We start from the raw sequence: 23,834 nt of genomic DNA, 5'->3' as shown, positions 1-23,834 counted from the left end.
ACCTCTGGCCTTTTTTTTTTTTTTAAATATATGTGGTGCTGAGGAATCGAACCCAGGGCTTCATGTATATGAGGCAAGCACTCTAACACTAGGCCATATTCCCAGCCCAAATTACAAGTTTCTAGTGAAGAAGGAGAGTGGTCTGAAAAGAACAAAGAGGATAAGGACCACAAGTTGTCACACCTTCGTGTCCAGTGAGTCACAAGCAGGTGTTAGTGGGAAACCTTGCTGATAGGGTATTTAATCACTCACCATAACGCTCATTGCAATTAAAAATATTCAGCTGTTCTGTCTAAAAACCAAAAATGGTTTGAACTTCAAGAATCATTTTAGATTTTTCCATTGTTCTTTTTTTTTTGGCCAGTCCTGGGCCTTGGACTCCAGGCCTAAGCACTGTCCCTGGCTTCTTCCCGCTCAAGGCTAGCACTCCGCCACTTGAGCCACAGCGCCGCTTCTGGCCGTTTTCTGTATATGTGGTGCTGGGGAATCGAACCTAGGGCCTCGTGTATCCGAGGCAGGCACTCTTGCCACTAGGCTATATCCCCAGCCCTTTTCCATTGTTCTTAAAGTTGACTTTATCTAACTATAAAGTGATTAAAACTCAAATTCAAAGTATTTAAGATAATGTAAAATATTAAAACCTATTAGGCATTTGTATTATGACATTAAGAATTTTCAAATTTCATGGAAGTCATAATGCAGACCTACTGGATCACTAAACCAGAGGAGACGTGGTTATCTTTCCAACGCACCAATACTTACTTCACAATTCCATAACCCAAGCTCACAATGATCACAAGGAGACGCGCCAGTGTCCTTTTAACTGCCGATATCAACTCCGCAAATATCAGTAAACCTTGGGCTGAGGGGGAGAAAAAGAAGATCATTTACCGTGTGCACATATGGAGATCTTCCAACCCATGTGAATTACGTACGACTACATTCTGAGCCCAGAACGTTGGCTGCTATATTAGATTTAAAAGTCATCAAATCCAATTGATGTTTAAAACCTCATTAAACTCATGCTCCTTGAAGAATTTACTCCAAATTTGACCAGGTGTGCTAGGGAAAGCTTTGTCCTAACAACTTAAAACCTGCAGCCCTGAGCACCTTTGTTTTTATCCTTCGCCTTCGTGGCAAGCAGAACTGCATCCCTCTTCTTGCTCTGTTCATTTGAAAGCCCTCACGTCCTCTGCAGGTCTCCTTTCTCTGGAAGCCTCTGCTACCTATTCATTTAAAATGCACACATTCGGGCTGGGAACGTGGCCTAGCGGTAGAGTGCTTGCCTCACATGCATGAAGCCCTGGGTTTGATTCCTCAGCACCACATATATAGGAAAAACCAGAAGTGGCGCTGTGGCTCAAGTAAGTGGCAGAGTGCTAGCCTTGAGTGAAAAGACGTCAGGGATGGTGCTCGGGCCGAGTCCAAGCCTCAGGACTGGCAAAAAATAAAAAATAAAAATAAAATGCACACATCTGTGGTAAGGAGCTTACCTAGCTTGGGTGAGGCCTTAGGTATAAACAAACAAAAAAAATTTGCTATGTTCCTGTCATGTAGTTATAAAAGTAAAAGAGACACTTTGATCCCGCTCTGTGTGGGTCTTGTACTCTGGTTAGGCCAAGTAAGAATTTAGTGTGGTTAAGAGAGGGGTGTCATAAAGTAATCCCAGGACTAGGAGGAAGACTACCTGAATCCACAATGGAAAGGAAAAAGCTAGTCGTGAAAAACTTACTGAAAGTGACACAGAAGTCAGGACTGAAGGCCAAACTGAAGCTAACTATTTGGGGAAAGAAAAGGGCAAAGCAAATGCAATGGCGGCCCGTGCAAGAACACGGAGAAAGGCTTACTTCAGCACAAGTACATACATCGTAAGCCATGCGGTTTGTTATATCTGCAGTAAAGAGTGATGTCAGGTGTCAAGACAAGAGGTAGGGAATGTGGGGGCTGTTCTGATGTAATACTAAACAAAAGAATAAGAGAGGGATTAGTAAACTACTGCCCAGGAACTAATTCTGGCCCTGTATCTATTTTATAAATAAAGTTTATTGAAACCTAAACATGCCTATTTGTTTACCCATTGTCTGTGGCTGCTTTTATACCACAATGCAAAGCTGAGTAGTTAGTTACAACAGATAACACATGGCTTTCAAAGTAAAAAGTATTTATTATATGACCTTTATAGAAAAAGGTTGCTGGAATAAAACGGCTGACGTTTTCTAAGACGGTCCTACCTAAAATGGCTTAGAGAAAATAAGACTAAGAGTGGGGAAAAGGCCTTGGAAGTGATTTCAAAAACCCAGGCCAGAGATCTTCAGAGCACTAGCAGTGATGGAGAGAAACAGGAGATAGACACTGGATCAAAACCAGCTGTGGCTGAAGTGCTAGCGTCTCCACGGCATGTCTATGCTACAGGCTCGTTTTCTGTTATGTTTCCTCTTCTACTAAACTTTACTATCATCTTTACTTAAAAAAAAAAAAGCTGTGAATTTACCTACTGCTTTCATTTCATGTGCTTTTCAGGTCTTGTCTGCAAGAAACCCTAAGTCTGACAAATGACAAAGGGGACGGAAAGAAGGTAGCAAGAAAGTTTAGTGGCAGGGCTACCCCGCGACAGGAATATCTGAGAGCAGACGGTTTAGGGTAGGTCGAGCAACAGGGAAGAAAGAATACACTCCACGTGCCTCACTGAGGAAGCAGTTGGAAAATGCAGGTGATTGTAGATATATGGATCTGTTATCTCGGATAAGAGTTTAGGAGGAAATCAAAGGTGAGTTCTCCCAAGGAGTGCAGAATGTAAGATGAAGAAGGCACTATGTTCTTAAGTCCCTCCACGAGCTCCTGGGTCTTGAATGCACGTACCTCTGCTGAAGTAACACGCGTGTCATCTTTCTGGTACAGCCTAACCCCAACGACTGCTCCTTCGGTAATTTAAGATTTCAGGAGCCACTGGAGGCAAACATCCTATTATCACCTAGGTTGAGTTTTTCTGCCGTCAGCTTCTACCTTTGAATCCTTTCTCAAACTTTACCATTAGTATTCCTGCAATTTGCATTTCAACCCTAAATTCAAGATCATGATTCCCAACCCCCCCCCAAATTTCACCAATCTCTCTGTAACCCACTATGTATCTTCAGGTTAGAAAATTCTGTTTTTTAAAATGATTCTTGTCTAGGCAATTATGTATCTTTAACTCCTGACAGTTTCGCATCATCTACAACATTGAAGAGAAAGTTCTCCACACATATAGGCACATAAGAAATGAAAAAACCAGCAGGCTCACAAGAAGAAAATGGCAACAGGGTCTAAAATCTGTGAGAAAAACCCCATAATTCTTTCTAACCCAACAGTTCTCAACTTTAGATGCACATTAAAATTACTTGGGACACTTCTAATCTGGCCCAATTGCTAGGCAAGTCCTAGTCTGAATCTCTGACAATAATAATGTGTTATAAGTTTTTTTGGAGAAGGTAACAAGTTGGATAAGAAATGTACTCACTACCTTACATATGAAACTGTAACCCCTCTTTACTTTACTTTGACAATAAAGAAAAAAAGTGTTTTTGTTTTGTTTGTTTTTTGGTGCAGGTTCTGTCCCTAAGCTTTTTTGCTCAAGGCTAGTGCTATACCACTCTGAGTCACAGCTTCATTATTGGCTTTTTTTTTTTTAAGCTAACTGGAGCTAAGGAGTCTCATGGACTTTCCTGCTTGGGCTAGCTTTGAACCTCAATCCTCTGATATTGGCCTCCTGAGCAACTAGGATTTACAGGTATGACCCACCAGAACCTGGCATGTGTTAAAATTCTTCAAGGAATGCTAATATGCATGCAATCAGGGACAAAGAACCACTGCTCCAGACCAGTGAAATCCAAAAGAACTTTCTGTGATGATGGACATAACCCTACCTTGTACTAAGATCATTTGCAACTGGCCCCTTGGGTATATTCTGAAGCATATCCAACTCTTTAAATCTACCCCCTTCAGTGGTAGAAATGAGCCTCTGGTTCTCTGGCCTTTTGCAATCTACCGTCTAGTAGATGTGTGGAGCACAGCTCTGTAGTCCTCCCTGCATGACCAGTGGGGGTGCATCTTCTGGACACACCAAGTTCTTACAGGACTACAAGGAGGCTCGAGAGCACATGAAGACTAGGAATACTCCACCTGGGTGCTACTGATTTTACTTTCTGGGGCTAAATCATCTTCCTTCTCTATTTTAGCAAAGAAGGGGGAAAGGAAATAAGATTGGAAGAAGAAAGGAGACCTGTTCAAGGGACTGGCCATACCAGAAGTATCCCTATCCAGAACTTTTTGTTTCTGAACCTTAGAGAAGGCAATTTTTTTTTTTTCTGGGAAGAAAAGTGAAGGGTACATTATAAGAAGGAAAACAGAAAATGAAGAAACATTTGCTAGTCGCAATGGGTCCTATTGTGATACTTTCTTCTTAGACTATTACATCTAATTGAACATTTTGGAGACAAAACTTACTTGACAATCCAGTGCTGTTGATGTTTTGGTATTCTGTATAAAAAATTGCTTTTTCAAGCATTCCTAGGAAAATAACTGCTGCAATCCAAAACTGGATCCTTAATATATCTTTCCAGTAACAGGCAGACCACGTCAACCAGAGCACACCATATAATATATAAACAATACACATCACCATGTAAAACTGTAGGAAGAGAAACAATTCTAGTCAGTTAAATCTTCTGATCATTTGAAAAAGTTGGCATTTCTACATGTAAGTATCCAGTCCTTCATTTCCCAGTCACTCTAGAACCAGATACAGAGGGTATCAAAGCATGAGATGTGGAGGGATTAGTACTACCCAGTGAAGGACTGACTCTCCCCTCTTGGCCCAATCTTCTCATGCATCTAAAGATGGAGTATGAAGGATTGACCCCACCCTATTATCCTAGGTGCATACAAAGTCAGGCAAAACCCCAGGTATGGGCAAGTGGAAGTGCTTGACATACAGGCAGGGCAATCTGACCCAAGCCTGGCTGTCAGCATTCCACTGTGGGCCTAACTGAATGTCCCTGCCCCCCCCCCCCCCAGACCTAGCAGCTTTTTCGATAGCCAGTTTCCTTGCTCAGACCCCATAAAAACCTAACTCCAGCCCCACCTCCTTGGACAACCTCCAGTCCCATGGGAAAGTGGCCACACCTTGCTGCTGTGCCTCAATAAACAGTCCTACTCTGTTGATACTGAGTCCGGCCTTTTCCTTTCTACTCCATTTTCCTAACACCCAGCTCTTCACAATTTTTAAATTTCCTATTTAGTGCACAAAGTTCATTATTTTAAAAAAGGGGAAAGTATAAAACATACTCACAATCATTAGAGGCCAATCTGATGCAGAGATATATCCATGCGGTCCCATCATAGAAAGAGAAACTAGTGACATCAACAGTAAGGAACAGAGAAGAAACACAGCGAATTAAGAATTAATAATTAGTTCTTCCTAAGTCTTTAAGTATAAGCTTATTTTCCAAAAAGCTTCACTGATACAAACTGTGCCACTAAATACTGAATTTTTACCTGCACACAGCTTACCAAGATACCTTCACTTTTACACATGCTGCTATGAAAAACTGTGTCTAATACAAATGCAAAGTACTGCTGATTACCAGGATAGACCTCAGAATGGTCACCTTACTGACTCCCTGATCTCTCGGAGGACCTTATCTTCATAAATGACACGGGACAGGTATAAAGCACAAGCATATGGTTTGAAATTTGTATCAGAAGGCAAACACAGTGCAGGAGAAGCAAGGCTTGCTAATAACAGCTCCTTACTAACTAGTGGGAACTTAAAATTGCCTGCTGGTATTTGGGGGAAAAGTGCTCTGTAGCAGAGCACTTGTCTAGTATACGAGACGCCCTAAGTTTGATCCTTAGCACCACAAAAAAGAAGTTAGGCCTTTTGGGGAGCCCCCCATAAATGTGCTAATGCCTCACTAGAGGGTTAGACAAAATCAGATTAGGCTGTTTTGAGCTCTTTCACTTCCCACCATTAGGACCCAGCACGTGTCCCGTTTCGCTCTTCCAGCCTTCTGCAAAGTAAGCATAGAGAAACAGACATGGCACCTCTATGACGCAGTACACCCACCAGAACAGTGAGGAAACACATGTGAGTTCTTCATTACACAGCATTATGTAGTCAGGAATGGCAGCTCACAACAGTCTAAGACAGCTAGGTAACCAACAGGGTGATGGCAAGGACTCTGCTGAAGGCTTACTTCATACTCCTGAGCAGCCAGCACCAGCAACTTCCCTTTGTGAGCCCCGCAGCACACTGGCTCCAGGCCTCCTCTGTAGCAATGGCTGTTTACCCCACTAATTTCTGCCCCGGAGTCCCCTAAGAGGCCTAAGCTCGTCCTCAAAGGCAAAGCATCGTTTTTACTTCTATGGCCACAGCGGCTGAATCGGAGCAATAAGGCAAATAGCCAGAATGGTCACAGATTGTTTACAGCTTCTGTTGGCCCAGCGGACACCTACTCTGAAAAACATCAGCCAAAGCCATTCTGGAATCTATGTAAGCATTCCACTCTTTAAAAGTGCTTATGGAGCTGCTCTTGTAGACACTATGGAACTAAGGCTTAATGAGGCACAGCGACAGAGCTGCACAGACCGGAAGCCACAGCTGAGAGACATGCTACTTGACTCCGAGGCTACAAACACATACTTTCAAATAACAAACTTCTAAATCCCCTGAGGACCAAGAAGATAATCTACTTCACATACAAGTAAGACGTGGCCTACCCATTTCTACATGTTAGCAAAATGAGAATTTTTATGTTCTACCACAAGATGCCTGGCTGTCAGACTCTTATCTCCACTAAACTACCCCAAAAAAGCTGGAAGTGGAGCTGTGGCTTAAATGGTAGAACGCTGGCCTTGAGCAAAACATCCAGGCCCTGAGTTCCCGCCCCAGGTTTGGCAAAAGAAAGAAAGAAATATGAGCATTTAGGTAAGCATAAAGCTTTAAGTCCTCAAAATAAATGTACAACAGAAATCATTTTTTTAAGACGTGCTTTTAACAGATGATAAAGAATTCAGATCAATGATAAAAAACACAGAACACAGAAAATGCAGACTATAAGCAACATGCATGCAGTTTAGCCATACCATTCAGATTCCAGCTGGCAGTTGTTTGGTCCGTTTTAATAGAAACAATAAAGATATGAAAGCCATCCCTCTGTGTCTTGGCTATAACATCCTAAAACGAGGGGGAAAATCCTGTTATTTTAAATAAACTGCTATATAAGATCTAGTCACACATTCTTCTGAGGCAGTACTGAGGTGTAAACTCAGTCTTGTGCTTGATAGGCAAGCATTTTACTACTTGAGTCACACTTCCAATCCTGCTCACCATATTTTAGAGCAATTTTTAGTAATTGTTTTTTTTTTTTTTTGGCCAGTCCTGGGCTTGAACTCAGGGCCTGAGCACTGTCCCTAGCTTCTTTTTGCTCAAGGCTAGCACTCTGCCACTTGAGCCACAGCGCTCCTTCTGGCCATTTTCTGTATATGTGGTGCTGAGGAATCGAACCCAGGGCCTCATGTATATGAGGCAAGCACTCTTGCCACTAGGCCATATTCCCAGCCCTGGTTTTTTTTTTTTTTTTTTTTTTGTATATGTGTGTGTGTGTCAGTCCTGGGGTTTGATCTCCAGGTGTGGGCAGTGTCCCTACACTTCTTTTGCTCCAGGCCTCGACTCTTACCATTTGAGCTGCAGCTCCACTTCTGGCTTTTTGGTGGGTAAATAGAGATAAGAATGGCACAGACTTGCCTGCCTAGGCTGGCTTTGAACTGTGATCCTCAGACCTCAGCCTCTCGAGTAGCTAGGATTACAGGAGTGAGCCACTGGCGCCCACCTTTGGGTTACTTACAAAAAACACAAACAGTAAAAACAGACAAAAGGAAGGGTGGGCAATGGAAGGACAGACACTGCTTTCATCCTACCAAATTCAAAGGGGCAGAGGAAAAAGGTTCTCACTCTTTGTGTTCCTCACCTCTTACACACCTCCACTTCTCCCTATGTTACTATTATATGTTTTGTTTACTATATTATCACGATTCCTATATCTTATCCTAACAATATAAAACATTCCATTTTATTTAAATGTTTTCTAAAAATTGAGCTGAGGGCTGGGTGTTGATGATGCACGCCTATGATCCTAGCCACTCAGGAGGCTAAGATCACAGTTCAAAGCCAGCCCAGGCAGAAGAAAAGTCCATGAGACTCTTATTTCCAAGTAACCACAGAAAGCTGAAAGTGGAACTGTGGCTCAAGCAGTAGAATGCTAGCCTTGAGCATAAAAGAAAAACTCAGGGATAGTGCCTAATCCCTGAGTTCAAGCCCCAGTACTAGCCAAAAAAGGGGGACCAAATTGAGCTGAGGAAGGGGGAAATTTGATAAAATTGTCAGAAATGCACGAGCCTGGGAATAGCTACTTAGAGGAGGCTAGGCAGGAGGATCTTAAGTTCAAGGCTAGGCTGAGCAACATAGCAAGACCCTATCTCTAAAATAAAATAAACAAAATAAAATAAAGCCAGCCCAAGCAGGAAAGTCTGAGACCCTTATCTCCAATTAACCACCAAAAAAACTGAGAGTGGCGCTGTGGCTCAAAGTGGTAGAGCACTAGCTCACCAGGCCAAGTGCAAGCCCCATGACCAACCAAAAAAAGAAAAGAAAAAGCAAACATCAAGGTCTCCTAAATCTGATTGCAGGCTTTAAACTGGTAGACATAATGCCTAACCCTTCTGACCTCCTACCTCAATCTTCTGACTTTCAGTAATCTCTCAGAATAGCACATACTCCCTCTTCCATTGTGTTACATTCACTGGCTCTATCCTTATATCCTTAATGATAATAGCTGCCCATTGGTATGATGTCTTTTTTTTTTGGCCAGTCCTGGGCCTTGGACTCAGGGCCTGGGCACTGTCCCTGGCTTCTTTTTGCTCAAGGCTAGCACTCTGCCACTTGAGCCACAGCGCCACTTCTGGCCGATTTCTGTATATGTGGTGCTGGGGAATCGAACCCAGGGCCTCATGTATACGAGGCAAGCTCTCTTGCCACTAGGCCATATCCCCAGCCCCCTGGTATGATGTCTTGCACAGAGAACTGGAATTTTTTTTTTCAAGGAAAGAAAGGCTGCAATAATGCTATTCAGTATACCAGTATACACCATGTAGAAAATGAACTATGTAACTTATGGACAGGGATGGAAAGGGGAAACTGGGAGAAAGCAAAAGAAGGAGTGGAATTGTCCAAAAAAAGATATGTACTCATTACCCGACTTATGAAATGGTAACCCCTCTGTACCTTAACACTAATAAAACAATATTATATAGACTCTATAAGAAGGCATAATATTTTAAATAGTATGCTTAATAGCCCTATCATTATCCAAGTATCTGTTCACCATTTTTTTTTTGCCAGTCCTGGGGCTTGAACTCAGGGCCTGAGCACTGTCCCTGGCTCCTTTTTGCCCAAGGCCAGCACTCTGCCACTTGAGCTACAGTGCCACTTCCAGCCTTTTCTGTTTATGTGGTGCTGAGGAATCAAACCCAGGGCTTCATCCATGCTAAGTAAACACTCTACCACTAAGTCACATTCCCAGCCCACCAATTTATTGTTTAATCTTACTAAAACTCACATTTAATTTAAATACAAATAAAATAGCTTACCATTGATCCTTCCTGGTTTGAAACATTTCTGACACTCATTAGTTCTTTATTCTGGAAAAAAAAAGTTATATTGCTTATTTCAATGGGGGAAATAGTTTTAATAAGAATACACTTACAAACTAAAGATTTGAAAGTTATAAAAATCAGAATACAACCATCCTTGTACTCTGATCAAGAGTAAGAAAATTCTACTTTATACAAATGACTTCCTGAACAGGTGCTGGTGGCGCATGCCTGTAACCCTAGCTACTCAGAAGGCTGAGACCTGAGAATCACAGTTCAAAGCCAGCCTAGGCAGCAAAGTCCGTGAAACTCTCATCTCCGATAAACTACTCAGAAAATGCTGTGATTCAAGTGGTAGAACGCTAGCCTTGAGCATAAAGAAGCAGGGCTGGGAATATGACCTAGTGGTAAAGTGCTCGCCTCATATACATGAAGCCCTGGGTTTGATTCCTCAGCACCACATATATAGAAAAAGGCCAGAAGTGGTGCTGTGGCTCAAGTGGTAGAGTGCTAGCCTTGAGCAAAAAGAAGCTCAGGGATGGTGTCCAGGCCTGAGTTCAAGACCCAGGGCTGGCAACAACAAAAAATAAACAAATAAAACCCAATTACTTCCTAACAGTGTGATTACTATTAGACAATGTTACTGTTGAGCTGAAAGTGTTAGAAATCAAAAAGGGCTCTAGTTGTTAAAATGTTTTGTACTCGATCTGGGTCAACAGAGGTGTCCTGAGTTACTGAAAACTCACCAAGGTATATACTTATATGTAGTGTTCTTATCTCCAATTAACCACCAAAAAAAGAGAGTGGTGCTGCGGCTCAAAGTGGTAGAGCACTAGCCTTGAGGGAAAAAGCTGAGGGACAGTACTTATACTTCTATACAAATCATATTGGAAGCCAGGCAGCAGTGGTTCACATCTGTAATCCTAGATACTATGGAGGCTGAGATCTGAGGATTGTGGTTCAAAGCCAACCCAGATTTTCCCACAGGAAAGTCTGTGAGACTCTTATCTCCAATTAACCACCAAAAAGCCAGAAACAGAGCCATGGCTCAAGCAGTAGAGTGCTAGCCTTGAGTACAAAAGCTCAAGGACAGCACCCACACCCAGAGTGCAAGCCACAGGACTAGCAAATTTAAAAAAAAAAATCATTTTGGAATGTCCAGAAGAACAAGTGTAAGTTAATGACCATAACTTCCCTACAGCCAGGCGCTGATGCTCATGCCTGTAATCCTAGCTACTCAGGAGGCTGAGATCAGAGGATCACGGTTCAAAGCCAGTTCAGCAGGAGATTCTTATCTCCAATTAGCCACCAGGAAACCAGAAATGGCGCTGTGGTTCAAGTGATAAAGCACTAGCCTTGAGCTGAAGAGCACAGGGGCAGTGTGCAGACCCAGAGTTCAAGCCCCGACAAAAAAACCGACAACAAAAAAAAAAACAACCAACTTCACTACCAGGGCTGACTGCATATAACATTTCTAACCTAACATGCATTTTCAGAGAATGTTCAGGGTGTTAACTGCTGCTGAGAAGTAAGGACCTTATGTAAGAGTAACCCATCAGTGACCTTGACTAGGGCTGGTGCAACATGATGATAAGGACTAAGGTTTTAGCACAGAAAAAAAAAAAAAAAAGAGAAAAATTGGAGATAGCCGATCATAAAGATACTTGCAAGGGTATTTCAATAAAGAGGTGCAAACCAGTGGAACAGGGTGTCAATATTTTACTTACTATAATATATACTACACACAAAAACTAAAGCTAGGGGGCTGGGGATATAGCCTAGTGGCAAGAGTGCCTGCCTCGGTATACCCGAGGCCCTAGGTTCGATTCCCCAGCACCACATATACAGAAAATGGCCAGAAGCGGCGCTGTGGCTCAAGTGGCAGAGTGCTAGCCTTGAGCGGGAAGAAGCCAGGGACAGTGCTCAGGCCCTGAGTCCAAGGCCCAGGACTGGCCAAAAAAAAAAAAAAAAAAAACTAAAGCTAGGAATTAACAACCAGGCGCCTTTCTTTATCAAAGTAAGATTAAGCACTATTTAAGTTCAGATTTGTATTTACTGTGAATACTTTTTTTTTTTGGTGGCTGTGGAATTGAACCTAGGGCCTTCTACTCACCATGTGGGCACTCGACAGCTTGAGCCACACTCCTAGCTAGTCCTTTTGCTTTCATTTTGAGAAAGCATCTCACTCTATTTCCCCAAGGGCTGGCCTTTCGAGTTCAAGGTCATCCTGCCTCTGCTACCTGAGCATACGGGGTTACAGACAGGTGCTACTATGCGCAGCATGAATAAGCTCCATTTTAACATACAAAGACAGATACTCACATGTAACGAGGGAAACACTTGCAAATCACTGTTGCAATCTAAGTTTTCATTTTTTGTTGTCCAACAGTCAATGTTCTTGAAATAACTACACAAGTCTTCATCAAAATGCAGTTCATGTTTTTGGGACATCTCCTGCCCAAGGCAAAATTCTATGTTTTAATTTATTTCCACACCTCTTTTCCTAGAAGGTAAATAAAACTTAATATCTAACAAATACCAAGAGTTAATTCAGGACATACAGTGGAATAAACATGGCCTCCTTAACTATTTGTGCTGGGAGAACTGGGCAGCCACATGCAGAAAACTAAAAGAGGACCCCAACTTGTCACCTATACACTATTATCAACTAAAAACGGATTAAAGACCTTAAGGTCAGATCTGAAACTCTGAAAGTACTGCAGGACAGAGTAGGAGAGACACTAGAACTTATAGGAACAGGCAGGAACTTCCTGAACAGAGTCCCAGGGGCACAGCAGATTGGAGGGAGACTCGACAAATGGGACTACATTAAAATAAAAAGTTTCTGCACAGCTAAAGACATTGCTACTAGAAAGACAGCCAACCAATTAGGGAAAGATATTTACCAGCAGGGCAATAGACAAAGGCCTAATATCCATCATATACAGAAAGCCGAAGAGACTAATGCCTCCCAAACCTAATAAACCAATCACTTATTGGGCAAAGGAACTAAATAGACACTTCTTAGGAGAAGAAATAAAAATGGCAAAGAAACACATGAGAAAATGCTCACCCTCCCTGGCTGTAAAGGAAATGCAAATAAAAACAACCCTGAGATACCACCTTACCCTAGTTAGAATGGCCTATACTCTGAACTCAGGCAATGAAAAATGCTGGTGAGGATGTGGAGAAAGAGGAACCCTACTGCACTGCTGGTGGGAGTGTGAACTAGTACAACCACTAGGGAAAGCAGTCTGGAGGTTCCTCAAAAAACTAAACATAGACATACCATACGACCCAGCCATACCGCTCCTAGGCATCCACCCTGAGCAACAGGATCCAGGATACAACAAGGACACCTGTACTTCCATGTTCATGGCTGCACTGTTCACAATAGCCAAGATATGGAAACAACACAGGTGTCCCACCACAGAAGAATGGATCAAAAAAATGCAGTACCTATATACAATGGAATTCTCCTCAGCCATCAGAAAGGATAAAATTATGACATTTGCAGGGAAATGGATAGAACTCCAACAAATCATGCTGAGAGAGGCCAAGAACAGAGACAAATGGCATATGGTCTCTCTGATATGAGGTGTTAGAATTAAAATGCAAAGAGATAGAAAAAAGTAAACAGGTCTCAAGATGCCAAAATACAGTAAAAAGAAGACACAGAATGAGTGGAAAGTGCATTAAAATAATAACAATAATAATGACAACAGTAATATAGCAGAGGGGACCATCACTACATTGGACACAGGTGAAAGTGAACTAAGAAACTCATGGGTGGGAATGGGAAGGAAGGAATGAGTGAAGGAGGGAACAGATGTTGCTAAACAAAAAGAACATAATGTACATATCATCTGAAATGGAGGAAACGATTTTATTGTTAAAGTTCATAGACTTCATAAGCTACATAGAGTAGAATGATAATTTTCATCATTGTCAAAGTTAAAATGTGTACTGTGAAACATATGTAGTAACTTAAACCCAATAAAATATTTTTTTAAAAAGAGTTAATTCAGATTGGAATACTTGAAAATAAGTAGTAAAATAACAAAGAGAAAAAAAAATTGAATGCAATTCTAAGTACAACCGAAGCAATCATAACATTCTAGCCATTGTACTGGGTTAAAGTACAGTAATATCACACAGGCATAACCTCAGGAAAAGCCAAAGAAGTGACTGACACCCCACCACAGCCAGCCCTGGTGGAACATACCTGCAATCCCAGCACTTGGGTGGCTGAGGCTGGAGGATCTCAAGTGTAAGACCAGACTGGGCTACCGTAAAACTACACCTTAACAAACAAGTAATAACAAAGATACCACTGCAAAGGACTAGTTCCCAGAAAAATACCAACAGATCGTGTGCTACTTTATCCTATATTAGGGAGATTTTACAAAGAAAGCAAATGTACTTAATCATAAAGAATGACAAGCTTCACACTCAGGCAGCCAAGTGGCTAGTCCATGAGCACAGGAAAAATGGTTACACACCAACAACATGAGGCTCCTTACTTCCCAGAAGAGAAGCAAGCTCCTAATAGCAGCAACTTAAGTTGGCTCTCACAGACCAGAGGATAGGATGAACTCAATACACAAGTATAGCAGTCAATTGTAACATATATTGTAAAGGAAACATACCTATCCATATTGATGATTGACAGATAAGAGTTTGAAAAGTGAGAGCTCATCCATGTAGTACAATATCACTACGTGCAAAATATATATGTATACAGTTAGAAAATTGTCATTTAGTAACCACGCCAGGAACAAATGATTTATCAAGCAAGAATCATGAAAGGATGCAAAAACAAACAGATGAATGTTTTGACTAAAAAAAACACCAAAAAACAAAAAAAACCCTCATCTTTAGGGGTTCCAAAGTCTTCCACAGGCAGGTGCTGGCGGCTCACTTCTTTAATTCTAGTTACTCAGGGGGCTGAGAGCTGAGGACTGAGGTTTGAAGCCAGTCCAGGCAGTAAAGTCTGATAGATTCTTATCTCCAATTAACCACCAAAAAGCAGGAAGTGGAGCTGTGCCTCAAGTGGTAGAGTGCTAGCCTTGAGCAAAAGAGCTTCGGGGCAGCACCCAGGCCCCGAGTTCAAGCCCTAGGACCAGTACATGCAACACATTGGCAAACACAAACACACACACATACAACCCACAAGTTGTCAGTAACAAAAGAAAGCACTAGCTTGATAGTAAAACAAAACTGGCAGATATCTCCTTACTCAACTGATCAAATTAACACTGCCCAAAACGGGACAAAACACTATTCTGTGCAATTCCGCTATGTAACTTGAATCTGATTGTAAGAATACCTCAAAAATGCTCAAATTAAGAGACACTACAAAATAAGTGGTTTATATGCTCTGAAATTATCAATGTCATAAAAGAAGAATAATTACACCAGGTTATCAACAGCTAAAACCAAAAATAAGTCAATTTATGTGACTCTAGATTAAGTCCTGTATCAGAAAACAAACTCTGCTCTAAAAGATATTATTGAGAAACTGATGACATGTTAATAAGGTCTGCATTTAAGATTAAACTTCTTCAGTCGGTAACTATAGAACATAGCAGCATTGAAGTATTTAATGTGAAGGAACAAAATACCTAGGGGAAAAGTTTAAGAAAAAAAAAGAAGCAATATTCAAAGAAAACGGCACCTACTCCAAAGGAAAATAGTAATAAAATATGAGAACTCATGCATATTCAGCATGGAAGCTGAAAATCATGAAACAGTTCTGAGTATCACACGAAATCATCAGAGAACATCTCTGCTGAGCGACACATGGAACCTAGTGCCAACCAGGAGGAGAGAGGCAGGATTCCGAGCCAAGGGGGAGAGAGCTTTCATTCTTCTCTTCTCTCACGCTCCTTCTGCCCATCCCTTTTCTTCTCCCACCTCTCCTTGTCCTCACTACAGTTCTAGATTCCTTATAACTAATTTTCTGAATGAAAAAACTTAAAATTCCTTCTTAAATTGATTTATATTTCTATATAATCCACAATTACCAATGGCTCTTAAATGGCTAATTTGCACACTAATATTTTTTAAAGATTATTACAAGGAAACTACAATGATTACAAGTTTTATATTCTTTAAGTCTCCAAATTAACCTAAAGCACTTCTATTTCTTGCCTTTCTACCTGATGAGTATGACATTTTTATTTTCCTTCAAAGGTGTGCATATAATGAAGATTTGCATTTTACTTACTTCCAGCTCAGGATATTCATTGTGACAGGTATGATATTTCAAATGCCACTCTATGGTAAACTTCACAGGCCCAGAACAACTGAATGACTTTACTGTTTAGAAAAAGGAAGTTTCATTTATATTAATAATATACATAGTCTAATATAAACTGAAGGATTTAGGAACATATTTAAAATAGGCTACTTTAATGTGACAATGAGTAAAACAACCTAACTTCCCCCCCAAAATCACTACAAAATGAGACAGATAAATTCACTTAAATTATTATAGCTGACCAAAAGTTGCTATATTACTATTCATTTTTAAGTCCAATGTTGGAATCAATCAAGTAGCTTGATATGCAAATAACAGCTATGTCAATCTAACTACTGCTCTTCCTCATTCAAAATGTACTCCATGAGCCCCAAGCTGTGAGGCAGAAAGTGATAATTAGTAAACATGAACAATTCCTTCCCACCGCCTAAGAGGTATTGGGAAAGGAAGGGCTCTCCTATAAGCGCGTTCCATAGATTAAGGGGTTGAGATAGAGCATAAAGAGAGTACTGAGCAGGGCTCTTCATGTAGTCTAAGAGAATACGAAGGACCGTTAAAGGCAGGCTAGCTGGAGGAGGAAAAAGCAAGGGTCAGCCAAGGTAGAGAGAAGAGCCAGGCTACGTGTGCGCATGGCACGAGTATGGCCACCTGAAGATAATTCAATATGGTTACAACACTGACTGGGGGAAAGAGAAGAGTTAAAAATGAAGAAGAGTGCTAGAGAAATGCATGGGGGGGGGTTCTGTTTTGTTATGGAATTTGGCCTTCGTTTATCATGAAGTAGCACCAAATGTTTCATGTTCTAGGTGACTTGATTACACAGTCTGAAAGGTTGTTTGTTTTGCCAGTCCCGGGGCTTGATCTCAGGGCCTGGGCTCTGTCCCTGAGCTTCTTTTGCTCAAGGCTAGCACTCTACCACTTGAGCCACAGCGCCGCTCCTGGCTTTTTCTGTGTATGTGGTACTGAGGAATCAAACCAGGGCTTCGCGCATGCTAGGCAAGCATTCTACCATTAAGCCACATTCCCAGCCCTGAAAAGGACTTAATACTGGAGTTCAAATCTCAGTATTGGATGGAAAAAGTGTAAAAAGAAAAAGGTCAAGTCTAAAAGCTAGAAAGTTCTGTTAAAATATCCTTAAACATGGCAGCTGTCTTCCACAGAGCAAGTGACCAGGGATGGAGTAACGGAGAGATAGAACAACTTCTATAATGTATGCTCAGAAGGGATAGAACACTACCTCTGCCAGTCTACTGATTACTGAGACGAACTCCTGATAGCCATGAGTACCAGAAGGCAAGGATCATTAAGAGTTATCTTAGAGGCTAGTTACCTTACAGAGGGTACCCAAACTGTGCCCATAGAGGAAGAGGCTAAGGCTGGTAGAATTCTAGGGTTTCAATCTCTTGGGTAACTACATGGAGATGGAAGAAATGGAAGCTACACTGAGAAAGAGTATGAGAAAGCCATGTAGGAGGCCCCTCAAAAATCTGGCTGAAAATCATCTGCTTATGCATAAGAAAAAGTCCAATAATTCTCACAGCTCATAGTTTCCAATAGTTTTGAGTTTTTGAGTCAGTGGAGGTTCCATCCAATACATTAACCATTCAGGGAAGACGTAGAAAGATCACAGCGCTGTACTAAAAGCTACTCTAGATAAAAGGATTAAATTCACCCACAAGAAACTGTTCAAATGAGGTTGAAAATGAACTATAATATCATCTAGCAATATCAAGTGATCTAACATATGTGCAAATGGAGCCCCAAAAGCAAAAGATGAAAGTGGGGATAAAGTGCTTAAGTCTAAGATAGGAATTAAGAATGAGACTTCTTTCCCCCCAGTGGTTTGAGCACCCACTGTTAATAACACTTTTGAGTTTGTTTCTGCACCTAGTAGTCTGTTTCATTGTTCTACTTGTCTATTCCTAGGCCAGAACCACACTCATGATTCTACAGCTTTATTTAAGTTTTAAAATCAGATAGAAAAGCCCTTTGATCTTATTCTTTTTCAAAACTGTTTTAGGTTCTTCGTATTTTCATAAAGTATCAACATTAACGACTTGACTGAACAGCAAAAGATCACCTAAAACATAATGCCTCACCCTCCAAAACAGCACGAACGTGGACACATATCCAAGGGCAATTTTTAGCTTTGGTGACACTAAGACCTGGTCCTGCGGAGATGGGTTCTTAGTTGCACCTCCTCCCCACACTACCAATGTAGAGTTATAGACTACAATGCCCGTTTACTCCGTTATAATGAAGAGTAACTAGAGGGTGGATGTGTAATGATGCAGTAACTCTCCCTCCTGCTTGCCTTCCTGGAAGCCCAATGGTAGTGGGAAGGCTGCTCAGCGAGCAGAGCACAGCACCAGCACGGGGACACGCCTCCTCCAGGCCTTCCTTTCCAGCGACACATCATAACCAAGCATGATCCAAGAAGACCTCTCTCGAGTCCTACTGGACACAGCCAGTTGTTGCCTGACTAAACCTCAGATATGTTATGCTCCTGCTCTTAAAGCCATTCAGAGTAAAGAATACTGCCCCATTTTTGCTCTCAGGCATGATGCAATGATTTTGTAACTTCAAGTTTTGTGTTTTAGTAGCCTGCATTGCTTTTGTTTTTTCCCATATAACTGGCTGTCCATCCTAGGCAGAGGTTCTTTTGAAGCTTTTAAAACATGAATTCATCAGAGCACACATGCCAAAATAGTCCTCACCCACCCAGGACTTCAATTTCCTCTTAACACGATGACCTATGAAATCACAGAGCATCTCTAAAGTACCCCTGCTTTCTAGCTGTGGGCTGTCAACTTCCTCTAGGGAAAACCCTGCTGATGGTAGAATCACCCTCAACCAATGACCAGAGCACGATGAGCAAGGGAAAAAGAATGGCTCTGGGTCCTAGGGAGGTCAGTTTGCTTTACCTACTGAAGACTGGTCCTTGGGCTTTAATACTGGCTACCAACCTTCCTAGTCAAGATACTAGAAACAACAATTACATCCAGTAAATGTATTTTTTTTTTTTTTTTGCCAGTCCTGGGGCTTGGGACTCAGGCCCCTGGCTTCTTTTTGTTCAAGCCTTGCACTCTACCTCTTGAGCCACAGCACCACTTCTGGCTTTTTCTGTGTATGTGGTGCTAAGGAATCGAACCCAGGGCTTCATGCATGCTAGGTAAGCACTCTACCGCTAAGCCACATTCCTAGTCCAGTAAATGTAATTTTTAATGCTAATTCACTGGTAACCTGTACATCTGTATTTACAGAGAAAAGACATCACCAAACAAGTATTTTCACTTTACATTTTTTTGGTGTGTGGTACTGGGATTTGAAGTCAGGGCCTTACATTTGCTAGGGAGATAGTCTATCATTTGAGCCACACCCTTTAATAAGCTCTAAAACTATAACTAAAATGCTAACGTCTAGAAATTTTTACTTTATACTATATTATGTACACCTGGCAAGTTTTCAAAACCATAAAAGTTTTTTTTAGGGCTGGGGATATGGCCTAGTGGCAAGGGCGCTTGCCTAGTATACTTGATTCCCCAGCACCACATATACAGAAAATGGCCAGAAGTGGCGCTGTGACTCAAGTGGCAGAGTGCTAGCCTTGAGCAAAAAGAAGCCAGGGACAGTGCTCAGGCCCTGACTCCAAGGCCCAGGACTGGCAAAAAAAAAAAAAGTATTTTTTTTTAATCACAACCATGACATTATATTCCACACATTCACAAAAGAAACTTTACCTAGTTTTAAAGTCTAGGTCTTAAAGTTGAATTTCACAGAAATTTTTACTAAAGCCTACTTTACTAAACATTAATTATAATTTTTAAAGAGTGATTCATATTACATTTCCTGAATTAGATTAGAAAAATTTGTTCTTGTACATAACATCTTGACTGAAACAAGACTAAAATGTTAGCGTCACTTTAAAATAAAGCACTTAGCTTACTGTATACTACAATGTTACATCACTTTACACTAATGTATCTGTTTACAATATGTATCAATGTTGTAGCTTAGTATATTATTATACTTACCAGAAAACTTGATCTCAGTAGAGTTAAACATAGTTTTCCTAAATATCAAAGGTCCTGATTTCTGAAATGAAAAATATATAAAGGTCTTGTTAATTTTTTTTCTCTATGGCTTGAGTAGTTTCTTTCACTAAATTCAGAACTTTAACCCTTGCACTCCGATTAAATAGCTGTTGAAATGCAGAGGTGTGGCTCAAGTGCTGAAGCACCCATCTATCCCTAGAAACCCTCCCCACACCCAAGAGGGGATCCAACTGTATAGTTCAGTTGCTTAAAATCCTGCCCAACGTGTTTACTCCTTGCAGTTGATGGGTGAGGATCATAAGTGCCTCTGCCGTAAGTGGTCTCGAGCAGGGTTGGTGGCACAAGGGACGAGCTGCTACCCTCGGAGTAAGTGCTGCTCAGACACAACATGAGCTCTGTGCAATTGCAGGCTGCTCAGTTGGTACCAACAACGTACTTACGTCTGATAAAATACTACATCTCTCTCCAAACTCTTATAACCTACCTCTGTAACGAAAACGCACAAACAAGACCCTATACCATCAAGGCCTTCTTGCCTCTCCAGCAATGTTGTTTCAAGTCTAAAATGCATTATACTCCTTCCTTCTCCTAGGATCTTCCTGGTCAACCTGAAAACTTATTCAAAAATTTCTCTTACACTTTTTCTTCACCTGAATATCTTCTTATCCTACCAAGCCTGGCCCATAAGCTCCTTCCTGGGTAAGTATGTAGTTCAATAATAGAGCACCTGCTTAGTATGTACAAGGCCCTCAACTCAATCCCCAACCAATCCTACTCCACTGTTAAATGAGCAAGTAATTAAAAACAACAACAAAAACCTAACATATCAGGCTGTTCTTTGTTGGGAATCTCATCCTTTTCTCCAACACAGTTTCAACACTAACATTAAAGCCCTGAGACCAACTGCCTAAAATATGTCTGTCCACTGCTGACCTGTCAGAAACCAGATACATTCCTCTCTGATCCTCACCAATTCTTCCCAGTCTACCTAAAGCGGAAGCTATCTAGTTGTCTAGTCATGGCTCCTTCCCCTCTATTACCCAGCCCCAACCAAGCATACTTTATCTCATAAACACTTCCCAAATATAGCCTTTCCTCTCTGCCTCCATTGTCATAATTCAGCTCTTCAACATTGCTTAGACTTCTGCGATATGTTAACTGGTACATATCTAGTACTCCTGCCTTCACACTTCAGCCTGTAATTTTCCCTTAGACAGCAGCCAAAGTGATTAGCAATTATGTTTAAAACTTCTCTCTCAATGGCTGGCTCTCTCATTCTCACCTCTAAATACTACTGGTGGTCTGAGGGCCTAATACAACCAATAAATGGGGTATGTTGGCTCAAGGGGGATGTTATTGCTTGGTGCTAGTGATTGAACAGTGCTCTGTACATATTAAGCAAACACTCTTACCTGAGTGACATACAACCTTAGCCCCAGTGGCATTTCTTAAAGTTCTGAGTTGTCATAATTTTAAAACAATGGTGTTCCCACTCTGCCCTATAATATCCACAAAGTGAAGCCACGTGTCAGTTATCCACTTCAAGAGTCACGAATCTGTAGTCTGAACCCATCTTCATTCAGATCATGGTCTGCCTTGACCATGCAAATGCTGGACTTTGAGACTCCTGGTCTCAGGCTCAAGTTGGAGCTCAGGTATGGAAAACTCTATGCCTCTAGCATCTGCATTTCACTCAGCAGAAGCACCACAAATTTCTCACACTGCTGCTGATCTCACCCTCTCCGTTTTGTTGTTACTCCGTGTGGCTTGAACTCAGGGTCTGAGCCCTGTCCTCAAGCTTTTGAGCTCAAGGCTAGTGCTCTACCTCCAGGCAGGAATCTACAGAGAACAGTGTGAAGTGGCAAATTTGGTGCACCTATAATATCCCAAGTATGCTGCCATGTATAACCCTATCCACTCATGAATCTGTTGTCTTTACTACTCTAGAGTTTCTTGAGTAAAAGGGAGCTGTGTCTAACATTTATCTTTGCAAGAGCAATGACCAGTCTAGTCATTGAGCATGACGTGGTACTCAAAAGTGTTTGTGGACTTTATAGCCAGAAGAACCATTTCTTCATCCGGCTGCAGTATGAAGGAAAGCGCTACTTTCTTCCTGTTCTGATGAAGGGGGTGTGGAGGGGGAAGGAAGGAGGGGGTGTTAGCACAACATTAACCTACTCATTGCAATGAAAGTTTTCATAGACCACCGCTGCCCACAGTCACACAGGAATAAAGTTCACCTGATTACATGATGGGGGGGGCACATTTCTCTTCCTCACGCAGGGAGGAAGACTTTAAATTGTGATCATGCAAAGTACACTTGGCAAGGACCTTTCCAGGTCAGGCTCAAGTAGCAGTCTTCACGTGGCTAATTCTCCTCCGGTATCTTATCGTCCGTACTGAGTACGGACAAACAGCAAGGAAACCAGCGGTGCGGTTCCCCAGGCTTAGCTTTTCTACCGTTCCGAGGCATCCAAGAAATAAATGGCAGCCGTGGGTGTGGACGATGCACGGGGGGGGGGGGGGGGCGCCGGTGCTGCCGGAGCTTCTCGTGGGTCTTAGCGTTGTTATTATTATTATCGTTACGCTTTGGTCTGGGGAGAGAAATGCTACCTTGGGAGCTCGGGCTTCACTTCGGAAGGGCCCTGGGGGCGAGTGGTGGGGACCCCGAGGCTGCCTGCGGCCGCTTCCCGGGCCCGGACGGCCCGCCCCGCACGGGGTCCCCCGCCTCGCACGCCCGCCTCCCCGCGCCCCAACCCGGAGGGAGGCCGGGGAGACGCCCGCCCGAGGAGGAAGGGGGCCGGGGGGAGCCGCGGCCCGAGCGGTCCCGTCCGCGGCCCGGGGGCGGCGTCCCGGCGGGCCCGAGCACCCACCCCACCGCTCGCGGCGCACCCCGCGCGCCGGGGACCCCGCGACGCGTCCCGCCTCGGCCCCCCGCCCCCACTCACGTCGGTGACAGACGCGGTCCAGAGCCCGAGCTCGGGGACGGCGTCCACAGCCGCGGGGGCCCCGCACAGGAGGCCCAGGGTGACCCACCACAGCGGGGGCCCGGCGGAGAGCAGGCGGCGGCGGCGCGGCGCAGCCCAGGCCCCGGCCCCGGCGCGGCGGGCGGCGGCCATCTTGATGCGGAAGCCGCACCTGGCGCTCCGGGCGCCGACCACGCCCCTGCACCTGCGTGGCCACGCCCCCGGAGGGAGGGCCCACGGCGGGACAGCGCGCGTCCGGGAAGCGGGCCTCCGGCCGGAGCCTGCGGGGCGGCGCAGTGCGGGCCTGGGCCGCAGGCTGGGACGCGGAAGTGAGCTTCGGGACCCGGACTCGGCGAGGAGCGAGAGGGGGCGGGGCGGGGCGGGGAAGGAGGACGGCCGGGGAAAGGAGGGGAGAGCTACGGGTAGGAGGCGTGGTCTGCGTGAGGGGCGTGGCCAGGCGTGAGCCTAGTCTGGTGGTGGGCCTTATGGGTAGTGGGTGGAGCCACGCGTGGAGGCGGAGCTTAGTGGGCCGAGTGGGCGGGGTGGGAGTGTAAAGGTGGAGCCGAGCGGAGGCGGAGCCTAGCGGCCGAGGGGCGGAGCCTGTCTGACAGAGAGGCCGGGGCGTGGAGGCAGAGCCTAGTGGGGCCCAGGGGCCGGGGCGTGGAGGCGGAGCCTATCTGACAGAGGGGCGTGTTGTGGAGGCGGAGCCTAGCGGGCCCTGGGGGGCGGGGCGTAGAGGCGGAGCCTAGCGGCCGGGTCGTGGTGGTGGAGCCTATCTGACAGAGGGGCGTGGCGTGGAGGCGGAGCCTAGCGAGGGCAAGGGGGCGGGTCGTGGAGGCAGAGCCTAGCGGGCCCGTGGGGCCG

The 23,834-nt window shown here is 43.5% G+C and overlaps 1 protein-coding gene across 3 annotated transcripts in view; it reads right to left on the bottom strand.

The window, feature by feature from the left end:
• Positions 1–23,256, bottom strand: part of Tmem87b (transmembrane protein 87B) — a 45,147-nt gene extending 21,891 nt beyond the window's left edge. Inside the window, exons 1-9 of one of the 3 annotated variants that reach the window (XM_048352349.1) lie at positions 22,953–23,256; positions 19,984–20,044; positions 15,917–16,008; positions 12,010–12,141; positions 9,685–9,735; positions 7,123–7,213; positions 5,327–5,388; positions 4,483–4,666; positions 763–862 (exon numbers count right to left, since the gene is read on the bottom strand). In XM_048352349.1, coding sequence (XP_048208306.1) covers positions 763–862; positions 4,483–4,666; positions 5,327–5,388; positions 7,123–7,213; positions 9,685–9,735; positions 12,010–12,141; positions 15,917–16,008; positions 19,984–20,044; positions 22,953–23,123 — 944 coding nt within the window. In that variant the 5' untranslated portion in view covers positions 23,124–23,256. The remainder of the gene's footprint in view (positions 1–762; positions 863–4,482; positions 4,667–5,326; positions 5,389–7,122; positions 7,214–9,684; positions 9,736–12,009; positions 12,142–15,916; positions 16,009–19,983; positions 20,045–22,952) is intronic. The other 2 variants (XM_048352350.1, XM_048352348.1) reach the window with 2 other exon arrangements.
• Between the last annotated feature and the right edge of the window lie 578 nt (positions 23,257–23,834).

The sequence above is a fragment of the Perognathus longimembris genome, chromosome 8, assembly GCF_023159225.1.
Source record: "Perognathus longimembris pacificus isolate PPM17 chromosome 8, ASM2315922v1, whole genome shotgun sequence".
Taxonomy (NCBI): domain Eukaryota; kingdom Metazoa; phylum Chordata; class Mammalia; order Rodentia; family Heteromyidae; genus Perognathus; species Perognathus longimembris.
Note: the sequence above shows the minus strand (reverse complement) of the source record. Positions and strands in the feature narration are given on the sequence as shown.